At 35.8% G+C, this 14,693-nt stretch overlaps 1 protein-coding gene across 1 annotated transcript in view; it reads left to right on the forward strand.

Annotated features, from left to right (window-relative positions):
• Positions 1 to 14,693, forward strand: part of LOC140750353 (aminopeptidase N) — a 36,561-nt gene that overhangs the window by 12,261 nt on the left and 9,607 nt on the right. Inside the window, exons 2-6 of the mRNA XM_073083829.1 lie at positions 4,696 to 5,427; positions 10,829 to 10,984; positions 11,375 to 11,668; positions 13,874 to 14,057; positions 14,512 to 14,668. Of these exons, the coding sequence (XP_072939930.1) occupies positions 4,715 to 5,427; positions 10,829 to 10,984; positions 11,375 to 11,668; positions 13,874 to 14,057; positions 14,512 to 14,668 (1,504 nt within the window). The 5' untranslated portion in view covers positions 4,696 to 4,714. The remainder of the gene's footprint in view (positions 1 to 4,695; positions 5,428 to 10,828; positions 10,985 to 11,374; positions 11,669 to 13,873; positions 14,058 to 14,511; positions 14,669 to 14,693) is intronic.

Below are 14,693 nucleotides of genomic sequence, written 5' to 3' on the forward strand. Positions count from 1 at the left end.
TGAGTGCCACCTTTCCACATCCTTCAAACAAGAACTCAGCAGCGCTTAACACTGTTGTTATTACCACGTGTTTACCTAAATAATATTTGTAATACACTATAATTTCCAAGAATGAAAGCATCATTTAAATTCAAGGACAAACTGGTGAAGCAAGTAATGGAATATTTACGTCCCCCGGCTCCGTAGTAACCTTGCTTCTTATTACGCTTTCACGGGGCGACGTGGCTTCAATTATTTAGCGTCACGCTGACAACGCGACGTCAACTGAAATTTGTAGCAACCTAACATTTTTGGCAAATAAGCAGCTGGAAATTTCATTGTTTTGGTGCGAACTTGTACTTATATAATATAATAAAAAAATAAGTATTACTTAGCTTTAATTGTGAGATTTAAATTTCACTATATTTCAAACCGGAACCCAGAATCGACTCCGAAGACAGTTCTACCACCTGCACAGTTGATAGAAATTGAAGTAGCAACGAGCAGTTGAGCATGTAGTGATCTGATGGTAAGAAGTCCATGGTCTTTTGTAATCAAGTCCATGTAAAACAGAGGTTATACCTGAAGCCAATCATAGATAAGCTGCATATGCAAGTCAGCTGCTGTTCACACCCTTCAATCGAAAGGCTTATTTCACGCTAGAACTAGATGTAAGCACGTTAAAACCTATGTGCGAAAAATCAAAGTCTATTCAACGGTATATTAACTTCGTGCACAGAGGAGAACAATACTTTAAGCCTTTTGTTTCAACCATTATGCACCACTAAGCAACAACACATCTAGATTCACCTCTTTTTGTAAACTCAATACAATGGTACTCAAGTCACGCGCAAAAATTGACAAGAGGAAGTTGAACGGAAGTTATTAAGGACCCTAAAGTACCCTTACAAGGGTCTTAGGGGCAAAGAGCCCTTATTGGTGAGACGGGTAAATACTTAAAAGACTAATGGATCTTTAAGAACAATTTACCCTTTGTCTCATGCTTGCAAGCTTGGTATTGATATAACATATGCGGTGTTTGATACTATAAGGTGGATGTTTTTGAAATATTTGTTTTAAAACTTTCGTGGCGTAGTTGATACCTTATTTTTAGCGTAGAAGTTTGTGGATTAATTTTTTCTTGGTTCTAGTGTTTATGAAGTTGTCTTTGTGTGACAATCCCAATTGTGATTTAGGCCTCTATCTCATGTAACAAAATAAAATTTAAATCTAATTGATTGAAATAAAACTATTTTTATCACGCTTTTATTAGCTTGGGTTATATCTATGTATGTATGTATGAAACGGAATCTTCGATTTTTACCGACTTTGAAGGGTCCCATTAATTTAAAATTTTGAAAAATCATCAAGACCCGATGACAATACACGATTTTAATAATTTTATCAAATTCTTCTCATCAGGATCGTCAGGAATCAGGATTAACGATTTTCCTTGTGCGATTTTAGCGTGGTTTTTAGTTTTTAAACTATAATTTATTGAAGGTCAACAATTTACCGATTCGGAAAGTGTTTTCCTATGGACAACAAGCGGCCCAAGAAACTCCATATGTTTACGAGATTGCATCTTTTAAAAAGTAAATATTATAATTTAAATAGTGGCACATATAATTAATTATTAACGGTGAAGCTGGAGTTGTCACGCCTTGCATATTTATCTGTTAAATCATAATTAACATTATAATAAGCATTGCTGTTATAATGCAGATAGTTGTGTCGTTGCAGAGAAAACACGAGAGAAAACAACGGAGATATTGTATTGCATGCTTTTTAGGGTTCCGTACCCAAAGGTCAAAAACGGAAACCTATTACTAAGCCTCCATTATCTGTCAGTCTGACAATTAATTTTAAGACACTTAATTTACAGAGTATGTAATTATACAATGTATAACACTGGCCACTATAACAGTTTAATTTTTTTATAGACAATTCAAACTTTTACAATGTATTTACTTGTATGGTTGCTGTGATCAGAAAAACCAAAAATAAAAAATAAATGACAATTCGGTACTATGGAACCCTCCGAATGCGAGTTCGAACGGCACCTCGACAATAATTTTGAGATGTGTCGTTTTACATTGACAAACACTGGATAATCTTATAATGTACACCTGTGACAACACATCTTGCTCGCTGAAGGTGGCAGAATCCTCTGGGGTTCGACTTCGACGGCACCACCGCCACACCTTTTTTCTCAAAAACAGTAGTGTTAAGCGCTGCTGTGTTCTGGTTCTGGTCTGGTGAGGGAGATATAATTTTCCGAGGCATTCCAGCCTCCTTTCAGGATTCCTCCGTCAAGGCATTCTGTCTTCAGGGGTAGCGGCGCATCTGTGGCCGACCAGGTAAGAAATGTTATCTGGGGTTAATTACAGATATCTATGGCAAGTAGCCACTTACCATTAGATGGATTGCATGCTCGTCTGCTACTCTAAAGTTATAAAAAAGCTTGCTTGTGAAAGTAATAAAGCTTTAATTACAAAGCATACGATAAATCACTTACAGTTGAACTACTAAAGTTAGTGCGCTATACTTTGACCCAATTAAGTCGGTCGCGGCCGTCACTTGCACATGCAGTGGCGCAGTGCAAGTCATAAGCGGAGCGTTTATAAACATTGTGAGGAGACTTATAAATGTTACTGTAGATCTTTTTAAAACATACGCCAGCTGCAAATGTGGATTGTTTCTCATTGCAATACATAACCTAGTATTTTATACTGTACTGATTATGCCATACCATACTATGCAGTTTAATACGGATAATATTAGTCGTACAACAGTAAAAATAAACGAAAATGAGTTTAGATTAGAACAATCGGTGAATATCGATAACGTCATAGCGGTATAGCTCAACTAAATACGGACTATTTACTTATAATATGTATTGAACGAGTGTTTTATATTACAGTGGTGTACCACTATAATATAAAACAACATATATTACAACATCTTGTAAGATGAGCATGCTATTAGTTATGTGAGTAGTAATATAAAAATGTAGATTTTTTACGTATACGCGTATACGAAATTTTATTATCTTGAATTTTATCTAGCTTTCTTAATCTCACTTTTTTAGCGTGTTTATTTTATCAACGATACAATTATTTTGTGTGATTTGAAGATGAAATGTTTGAGATTTATGGCTTTAGTTTTTACTCTTTTTTCTCTATTTTTAATCTCTTGTGACTTGTACCATCTACACTGATTACTTTTACAGATTTCAATCAAAGCCGAACCAGTTGATTGAAGAGTATAGTGGGCTATTATACTCTATGGGATTCCCTTGTGGTTTTCCTTTAGGTCAGTAATATGATCTCACAGTAATGAGATACGCTAATAAAGTAATGAACCTTATTGTTTGGGTATCAGTGGTATCAGTTTTTGTAATCGATACTCCTAATATCCAGTGACAGAAAATCTTTTGCAATTTTGGGTTTTGGAACTACATTATAACTACAGTTATAGCACATTATAACTACTTTGTTATAACACATTATAACTACTTTGTTCAAAATGTTTCTTATTTGATAATTAACTAAAATTACATTGATTTCCTTGTAAATACATTGTAGTTGGTACATTATTATTTTTATAATCCATGAATTCATTCGGTTTTAGTTTCTATGTTCTCTTTATTTCTTAAACAGGTCTATATATGTAACCAAACTTTTTCGAAATTATTTTAGGATCATTTGTAACAGCTTCTTCAATAAATCAAATATTTATATTTTTTTCATGTCTATGATCATTCGAGGAATTTGGTCTTGTCATTAAATACTCCGAATGTCCAAGAAAGTTTACCAGTCTAACTTTAACTATATTTCCAACTACTACGTGTAAAAAGGAGAGTTCAAGCACCTCCACAGTGAATAGTTCAATACGTGAGAGAGCAAGAAGATTAGGGCTATCGTTTGAGTGCATTGATCATGTAACTTGTTATTGATAAGGGTCCTGTTATGAGTATATAGAAGACACTTTTACCCGTACCTTTGTGTCTATTGGCGACCCGCGTGGCAGAGCGGCCACCATACCGGTCGAACGCGCAAAGGGTCCCGGGTTCGATCCCCGGCCAAACAATTGTCTAAATGATGAATTTAAAAATGTGTTTGTGTGTTTGTGTATGTGTGTCCATGGCACCCACGACACAGGGAATCCTAGTGTGGGGCTGTGAGTGTAGAAGAGTTTAAAGAGTTTATTGGTCTTAAGAGGACAACATTTATTTTTGTACCGTTACAATTAATTGTAATCTGAAAAGAGATGAATTTTCATTAAAGTTTTCGTCATCGTTCACTATCATTTATCATTTCATAATTAAAATTGTGACGTTTTAGGGATGAATAGAAGATAAGATAAAAACTGCTTTGATATTATTTGCTTTATATTAAAAACTTCTGTGCGACTTACCAATTATCAAAGTTTATTTAATGGTTTAGAAACTCCAATATAACAAACAAAGAAACAAACAAACCAAGAAACATTTACGTTTTTACACAGACAGATTAATTCCTATGATGATGACAATGTAATTAGTAGAGTAATTATAACGTTATCTAATCTAGATGTAGGAATTACTAAAGAGTAGATGCTTAACTTATTGATAGCCACTTTAATATGTGCATTCTATTTATTAGCATCTCACTATGTAATGCAATAAGTCAGTAGGTAAATAATTGGCAATTAACATTTTCTTTTTTGTTTCAGGTAGCATGATGGTAATGTGATGACTCATACTCGAGAACCTCTCACCATCATGGATGGGAACCCGCAGACCTGCGACTTCTCCACGAAGACCAAACGAGGGGTCTACCTCTCCAAGAGCCTCGCGTTCGTCATCCTGATAATCGTTGCCTTGGCTTTAGTTGCCACCGCCTTCATAGTGTATAATTTCGCGGCCTGCCCGAGGACTGACCAATTAGCAAATGTAACTAAATATGAACTAACCCACTGTGACCAAAGCAAACTCTTAGTGATTCCCTTAAATACGGAAAGTAGTAAAAGTGTCTTGCCATTAGAAACGACGACTAAAACATCTAAATTACCACCTAACGAAATAGCAGTTACTGATTTAAGACTGCCTAGAAATGTGAAACCGGATAGGTATTTCTTGAAGCTAACGCCTTTTATATATGAAGGCAACTTCACTTTTGCCGGTGAAGCTAGCATTGTGATAACAGTGAAGAACGAAACAAAAGAAGTAACGTTCCATGGTGTAGAGTTAATTTTCCAGAAAATTAATTTGTACACAAAGGATGGGATGAATATAAGATCGTACAAAAGGATTGAAGATGTGAATCGGCAGTTCCATATATTATTTTTGCGGGAGCCTTTGATAGCCGGACAGCAGTACATCTTGAATATAACGTACACGGGAATCTTGAATGATAACCTGCACGGGTTCTATAGGAGTTCGTATGAAGAAAAGAAGACGACACGGTAAGAGCTATTGATATCTTTTGTATAGTTATTCGTATTAAAAACTTGTTAGTATGGGAAATATTGATTGTTAAAGAAGCAATATCAAACATAATAAAATAAGAGAAATTATTATCATCTAAATCCATAATATAAAAAAGATTAAACGTTATAATAGTTATCACTGGCAATAAAATCAAAATTTTCTTTATCAGGTCATTCATACATTATTTTCTACCTCGGAGTTTCTTTCGCTACTTCTTCTTGTGAAGTGGTTATAGGCTATTTATGTTTAGAAAGAATTCACAAAGTAAATACATTAGTATTGGAATAAAATATTTTGACTGATTTCATCCAAACATGGATCGAACTGTTATTACGTGGACAAATAGTGGACGTGACTGCAACGACTTTCTTCATTCCTTTGTCCTTATTCCGTGTAGTTAAAGAATCTTTAATCTCGTAATAAAAGTCTGCTACGAATGGTTCCTATCATATTGTTAGACTTCTTCAAAAGACGCGTGGCAATAAAATGCTATTGTTGAATCATAAATCAGTGGACCTACTTGATGTAACAGTCAAGGTCGCTGTCGTAAACATTTTAGAAGCCATAGCTGAAGGATTGAAGGTTATAAACATTTAGACTGTTTGTGCTTTGCTTGAATAATTGGGTTACCGTTGTTACGGACTAAAATATTACTAGTGGAGTTTAGAATGTCCGTATTACGTTCGGTGTTCCGCTTTGAAAACATGATTTCTTGATGTTATGTACGTATTACGAATAAATTTTCAGGTTCTCAAAAAAAAAGTCTGCTATGTATGAAATCTATCAATTCAAACTTACTCTTTGGCTTGAGCCCTAAAAGAAATCTTTACAATTTGGTCTATTTGGAAGTTAATGGAAGATCCTCAGATTGTCAACTCGAATAGACTAAGATTTGACATAGTTTCCCAGACACTGGAGAAGGCACAAACCTTATTTTAGAGTTACTGTTGCAATATTCATATCAACTTCACATGATTCTTTATATAGTACTATAGAATCTATCTTTTTGTGACATTCCATATGTAAGGAGTACTTCCTTTTTCATGCAAGAGGTGACATCCCAAGATAAGGGTTCATTGTCAGCTTACAACCCTTTCCAAAAAAGACAATGCGTGAAAAGAGGGTGGGAATTGTCTAAGTGGGGTGTTAAGTGGGGGATTTAATCGCAGAAATCTTGAGACCTCGTCTTTTTGGACTAACTTATGTACCTGACTTGGTCTATTTAAATAAACATAGTCTATAACAATGAGGGTACATTGGTTCCATTACCATATTAGCAATGTTAATTGCTGTTATGTTCCGGATTTAACGATGTGAAATGAAGAGACAGAAGAAGAAAACGAAGGAAGGACGCATCATAATGAATAAGACATTGTACCAAAAGCAGTGATAGATTATTGTATTTGGTTTCTTACGCTTGGATCCGGGGTTCAAATCCCGTCTGACTTTTCGAGGTTATGTGCGTATTAGAAATTAATCAGCACAATATTATGCTTTGCAGTAAAAGAAAATATCTTAAGGTAACCGACACGCTTGAGGAGACTTTAAAAAGGCTTTAAAGGCCTCGAAGTCTACTAATCCACATATGTTCAGGGTAGTGGACTATTGACTAAATTTTTTTAACCTGAAAAGATACCCTTGCCTAGCAGTGGGACCACAGATCTGTATTGTTTAGATACAGTACCCTTACCAAGAGTGTTTACGTTTCGAGAAATATGACTGTTTTGGTATTTGTTTACGTATGGGCCAATACGATTTCCTAGTTCTGACAAAATCCGCTAGGGGCGCTGATTGGAATTTGTATGGGCTAATACGCAAACAAATACCAAAACAGTCATATTTGTTGAAACGTAAAAACTCCTGGTAAGGGTACAGGTCTGTGAGTGGGACAGTAATAGGTTGATAATGAGTACAATTGGACCACAACATAAAAATTTGTAACATAGAACCCTAATTTATTTATTAAATACATTGTTAATGATTCGAACGTATAAGCCGGAAACCAGTCGAGGAATAGCGCTGACAATAGGTAATAAATTTTACTACGTAGTGTTGTAGGAGGTCAGGCCAAATCTGTTTGTTACGCTGTTCATGTATCGACTACACTTAAGACCTATAAACGATCCCCCTGCATACAAACGTGGTAATTAAAGTCTTGATGGTATTACTTTGAACGAGTTACGTTGCGTGGCTTCACACGCGTTAAATTCATTGCATTATCTATATCTGACTTATAATAGTAGAGTTTAGAAGATGGTCAAACACTTTGTGGTTCTAATATGAGTTCTAATATGATGGTACCGCAGCCTCAACAATTTCTGCCTATTAACTGCAGTGTCCTGTTCTGGTTTGAAGATATACTTTTCGTACTTATATAGTTAGGACTCTTAGAATGTATGTTTGTTTAAATGATATATGACTAAAAAAGTGTCCAGCATTTTTGTGTTCTGGTTTATGGGTGTGGTAAAGTAACGACTTTTCTAAAAAAATACGTCCAGTCGTTTCTAAGATTTTACGTACAGACAAACACAAATCTAAAATGATGGTTTACTACACAGAAGTGCGGTTCGAAATCGCAAATGGTCTAAGTATATTAATTTATACTAAGAGTATAATTGAGGCAAATCCTATCTTTCTTATCCATAGTCCATTCAGACTTATAAGGAAATGGTACGGAAGGATTAGTTTTTTTTCATATAGAAGTAGAAAATGAGAACTTAATTTGTTTAAGACCCTACCTAGCTAGAGTCGGCCACAGATGCACTATTACCTTTAAGGTCTAAGTTAGCATGCCTCGTGTAAATATCTCTTTACTGTACACCTTAAACTAGAAAAAATTTGCCCTACACTGTTATTATTACAAGCAAACAGTACGCCTACCAGGAGTTTTTACGTTTTGACAAATATGACTGTTTTGGTATTTGTTTACGTATTTGCCCATACAATTTCCAATCAGCGCCCCTAGCGGATTATGTCAGAACTAGGAAATCGTATGGGCCAATACGTAAACAAATACCAAAACAGTCATATTTGTCAAAACGTAAAAACACATGGTAAGGGTACAGGTGTAACGTGAGCCCTTCCGTAGCCTTCACTTAATAAGTTTTGTTAATTAAACTTAAAATGTTATTAAGTGCGTACATGAAATTCGCGTGATCTAGTTATCGAGATAATGGCTCCGAGTGAACAATGCTAATATTACTTATGTAATTACACGTCCATTGTCATCCGCTTTGTGCTGATTACCTTACAATAGGGCTACTGGCATTTATAATAAAGGTTAATGATAAATAATTTGTAATTTATTAAATTAACGTTAAATTTTACTAATTTTCTAACAAGCAGACGTTAGAAACCTTTGTCGATTCCAGAGTTTTTTCATAATATAGGAATGGCAGACGTGCCTGCAGTCCACCTGGTGGTAAGTGGCAACTATCTCCCAAGGACATCGATAATCAACCCCAGATAGTTTGCGACCTGAGTTCGGCCACAGATTCGCCGCTACCACTGATGAATTCTGGAATGCCTCAAAAAGTATCTCTCTTACCACACCACGTTACTGCTTACTTACTTCTGTTGTACCATCTTAGTTTTAAGGGCTAGCAACTCATCAATGGCCAACTTCAGATAGGATTCTAATCTTACCTGGGCTTGACTACAGATGAGTATAAGCAGTGGCTACTAAGCATTAAATAAACCGCATGCTCGATGTTACTTCTGCATTAAAAAGTAATTGATTGATTTAAGCAATGTCACTAACATTGCGTGTTAACTAACTATTAGTAAGAAACACAAGATGCCATCAGAATTGCTAAGCTATTTGTCTCTTCAAGTTAACCTAGCTTGCAACCCTTTTTGTCCCAATCTTGCACATTAGTCGCTGCCCTCTATTGGGGACGTCTACGTCTACAAACAAAATTTAATTTTTTTTATTCGTATAGATTGACGCATCAAAATGAAAGATACGTTATGTCATCCAGAAACTCATATACACATAGTATAAAAATGTAAACACGTATAAAAATATATTTTATACCGTTCCCGCTAATTTCCACAATGAGCTTTTCCAACGGTTTTCCATTCAGCTCCGGAGATGGCAACGGCTGTTATTTCCTTTCATTCTCCACGCTGCTACGACGGACCGCAGAATAAAATGTTTTCCGCTCTTTTCAATGAGCTTAATTACTGGAGATAATATTTTTAATATATATGCTACTAGGTTTTGCCAGCGACTTCGTACCGCTAAATCAATATAATATAACAGAAACTTTAAACGCCTATATTATCTCCCCTTAGAGTTGAATTTCCAAAAACGATAAAGTAAGCGTATTATAATTTCTAATCAGAAAGCCGCAAATTCACAGATTTTAAACAAACGTTCTATTCCTGTTTTAGGGGTGTAATATCAAAAATCTTTAGTGTGTGCCTGTGTATGGAACATATTCTCCAAATTTCGCGTTTCTATCTTGAGTAGATTGAGTTCTGCGGTGATGTAAGAGTCAGTCAGGATAACATACTTATACATACAGGATCTTAAGCCTCAGCCTCTATCTGATTGCAGTTGGAAAGGAGCACGTAGTCTACAGTGGTGCATGTAGATTTAGTCGAATCATTATAAGTACCTAAAATTTCAAAAAGCGTAGTAAAAAATCCCCCCATCAGCATAAAATTTGGTTACCATGTAAATAAGTAGCTCTACATAGGATTCAGTTGGGAAGCCGCACAACTTCTTGATATTACTTTTCAAACCGCAAAATAAGGGGAATTATGTACCTACTTACAATTGCCATCGATTTTATTGTGTAGTGTTTATTTTTATAGTACCTACTTTAAAAACAATTTCAACCACAAAGTAAAATAACAGTTTGTTTCAAACTTAAGTATTAGTTAGTTCATCACATACATAAGCGTTTTACAGTCATTTTAACAATATACAGTTTTATTTAACTTAATGGGTTTACGCCATAATCCACCGCGCTGACCAAGTGCGATTTGATAGACTTCACACACCTTTAAAACTGTTTTAAGAACTTTCAGTGCCGATTTCCTCGCTAAGTTTTTCTTCAGCAAGGGATAATTTATTTTAATACGAACGTAACTGTCCTCTTACCATGAGTGACATTGTACCAGACTGATACTATAGTTCTGATACAATCTGCTAGGGGCGCTGATTGGAAATTGTATGGGCAAATACGTAAACCAATACCAAAACAGTCATATTTGTCAAAACGTAAAAACTCATGGTAAGGGTACTGATACTATCAAAGGTAGGATAGAAGTGCCTGGGATTCGCTTCTCGCACCCTCCGATTTAGAGACCGAGTTTCGCCACTCTAGACTATCGCTGCTTTGCTATTTAAAAATTGCTATTTCACAGATGGATAGCCGTAACCCAGTTCCAAGCCACCGACGCCCGAAGAGCGTTCCCCTGCTGGGACGAGCCAGCTCTGAAGGCCAAGTTTACAATCAGCATCGCGCGCCCGACCAACATGAGCTCCGTGTCCAACATGAACATCATCAGGAGAGAGAAGCAGTGAGTGTTTCAGCTTCTTTGTAGTAGTAAAGTATTGAGACAAGTAAGTAGACCAAGCTACCCACTGGTCATTGACATTTTTGGATATTTGTAATCAAAACCAGATAAAATGACAGTTGGACATAGAAGTGTTACCCGTGAGGGCTAAGTTGGAATGTAGTATAATTTATATGTACAACATTGCAAATTTCAATCATCAGGCGTCCTGATCATTAGTAACTCAACTACACTTTGATTAATATATTCAGTCTCTACAGATACAGATTACTAAACGAAGTATTTACTGTCTCCTAACAATGTTCTTTTTACTACTTTACAGATAAACTAAATTTGTGTTATTGGGACATGATTGTGTGCGTAATACTGTGTAACCAAGTTCTTTATTTTCAGTGCCACCCTAAAGGATTACGAATGGGACCACTACGCGGAGTCATTGCCGATGTCGACTTACTTGGTTGCTTTTGCTGTCACTGACTTTGCCAACATGAGCGACAAGAACTTTGCCGTTTGGACCAGAAGAGAAGCTCTGCCTTCAGCGTCCTACGCTTTGGATATAGGCCCGAAGATCTTGAAGTTTCTAGAAGAATATTATAAGATAGACTTTCCGTTACCCAAAATTGATATGATCGCTTTACCGGATTTCAAGGCTGGTGCTATGGAGAACTGGGGGCTGCTTACTTTTAGGTAAGTTACCATAATAAATATTCTCTACTTTGGAGAAAAACTTATGCCTTGAAAAAATATAAATCTAAATGTCAAATAAGTAATACGTAAATCAAAAACAAATCAAATCAAATCAAACATCTTTATTTGCCAAATAAGATACAAAACTCTGGTGAAATCTGCCCTGAGATACAAGAATCCTCTTATTTTATCCTCTTATTTTGGCGTGCAAATATAGTTATAAGCTTAATTTCATGTTAACATACTGTGTTTTAATCGCATAACTCCATTTTAATCGCATAATACCAAATACAAAGATATTTTGTTTCCAATTACGTAAAATTAGAAAATAATTGTCTGTTTCCTGAGTTTAAAAGGATGGATATTTAAATTAGTTAAGGACAAATAAGGACGCTAATCTATCATTTGTAGCGGTTGACATCTTATTAAACTTGGTGAGAGTCGTCCATCATTTGGTATACAAAATTTACTTATTACATTCAGTTACGAGAATACCACATCTTTACGTAACATTGTTACCATCTTTACAAATTATAAGTGCAGATTTAGAAACTATTTATTTAATTAAACTCGTGTATTTTTAAGTAAATAATACTTAGTGTTTAAATACTTGGAACAAGTTAGATCCCTAGGATTAAAATTGTCAATATTAAATAAATAAATAAACACTTTCTACACTCACAGCCCCACACTAGGATTCCCTGCGTCGTGAGTGCCATGGACACACACATAGACAAATACACAAACACCCAAACCCAGAAACAGAAATTTAAATTCATCATTTAGATATCTGTCTGGCCGGGGATCGAACCCGGGACCCTTTGCGCGTCTGACCGGTATGGTGACCGCTCCGCCACGCGGGTCGTCAATGTCGTTATGTATCTTCATGTAAAGGCTGACACCAAAAAATCATTGAACAATTTTCAATCTCAGTTTAAAAGTATCATCATATGCCGATATTATCATCAACCTGAAAATGATAATACACGAATAATTGTTCATCATTGAACAATTTTCAATCTCAGTTTAAAAGTATCATCATATGCCGATATTATCATCAACATGAAAATGATTATACACGAATAATTGTTTATCATTGAACAATTTTCAATCTCAGTTTAAAAGTATCATCATATGCCGATATTATCATCAACATGAAAATGATTATACACGAATAATTGTTTATCATTGAACAATTTTCAATCACAGCTTGAAAGTATCATCATATGCCGATATTATCATCAATATGAAAATGATTATACACGAATAATTGTTTATCATTGAACAATTTTCAATCACAGCTTGAAAGTATCATCATATGCCGATATTATCATGAACATGAAAATGATAATACACGAATAATTGTTTATTAACCACACGGTTGTTTGAAGATGAATTTTAGAAGAGAATTATACTCTAAATAAACTTTATTAAACGATGCGCTTCATGTTTTTTTTAAAACTCGATCAAAAGATTAATGATCCCAACAGAAATCTCTGCAACGCTTCATTAGGTTTATGATATCATGGCCACATAACATGACGCGTTACACGCTAAGGGTCATCTATCACGTTTGTGTAATTGGGGTAGGCACACGCAATTTGTCTTCACACCCTCGTGGGAATTGGTCTGGGGGAACATGTGTAAATGCGGTTTGGAAGTGGCAATTATATTTTGTTTGAAGGACATGAAAATTAGAGAGGGGATCTGTTTACAAATTCGGGATAGTCTATATTTTTACATTTCACAAATAAATTCTCCTACATAGTTGAATCGATTCATATATTAAGTCGTAATACGAGGCTTTCTAAAGTTTATATTGAAAATAAAACCGTTTCATAATTAACCACGTGGATCACCATCTTATTCATCTTTTAATGTAAACATATTATGAGTAATAAGTGTAAAAATATATGAGTAAGTTAAGCATAAATATCGCGTGGCGGAGCGGTCATCATACCCGTCGACGCGTAAAGTATTCCGGGTGCGATCCCCGGTCAGAAAGACATCTGAATGATGAATTTGGATATCTGGCCTGAATCTGGATCTGGTATTCTTTTATGTATGTGTCCATGGCACCCACGACACAGAGAGTCTTAGTGTGGGGCTGTGAGTGTAGAAAGCTTCTTTTATTCTTACCTCTATGTTAATGATTGCTCTAGCCTTATTAATTTTTTTGCTGATCTGCCAATATCTATGTTTTAGGGAGATCGCCATGCTCTACGAGCAAGGAGTGTCCCCCACTACAGCTAAGGCGCGAGTGGCGTCGGTGGTCGCACACGAGATTGCCCACCAGTGGTTCGGCAACCTGGTCACTCCAGCCTGGTGGTCTGACATCTGGCTCAACGAGGGCTTCGCCAGCTATGTCGAGTATGTCGCTGTTGATGCGGTAAGTTTTTGCATTGTCGTATGTCCACCAATTCCTAATTGAAAATTTTATCAGTGTGTATTAGAAATTAAATATTTTCACGTGCTATGACGGTGAAGGGAAACGTCGTGAGGAAACGGCCAGAGAATTCAAGAATATGGTCTTATAATCGCATATGGCCAGTGGGATGGAATATAGCCTGATCTCTTCTCACTTAGAAGAGACCTGTGAGCAGCAATGGGACAGTGGTGGGACAATGGGTGGGCGACGACTCCAAAAATCCACATTGCAACACTATCATGGAGTATGCTCCAAGCCAATCTGAGTTGGAGAAAGAGATCCGTTCTCTTTTGAATTTAAATATCTTTGTAATGAACATTACCAACGATGTTACTCTAATTATCAATGGATCTTACATAATATTTTACGTGTGAAATGTAATTGTACTGTAATTTACTAATATGTTTTGTTTCAGGTAGAGAAAAGCTGGAAGCTAATGGAAGTGTTTGTACTGAACGAAGTTCAAAGCGTGTTTAAATTAGATGCTCTTACTTCGTCGCATCAAATCTCCGTAGAAGTTGGGAACCCGGAGGAAATTGGCGCTATTTTTGACAAGATCTCCTATGGGAAAGGTACATATAGGGGGCATTTTAAATT

This window comes from Epargyreus clarus, unplaced genomic scaffold, assembly GCF_041222505.1.
Source record: "Epargyreus clarus isolate Ecla_fem2 unplaced genomic scaffold, WU_Ecla_fem_2.2 ptg000019l, whole genome shotgun sequence".
Lineage (NCBI taxonomy): Eukaryota > Metazoa > Arthropoda > Insecta > Lepidoptera > Hesperiidae > Epargyreus > Epargyreus clarus.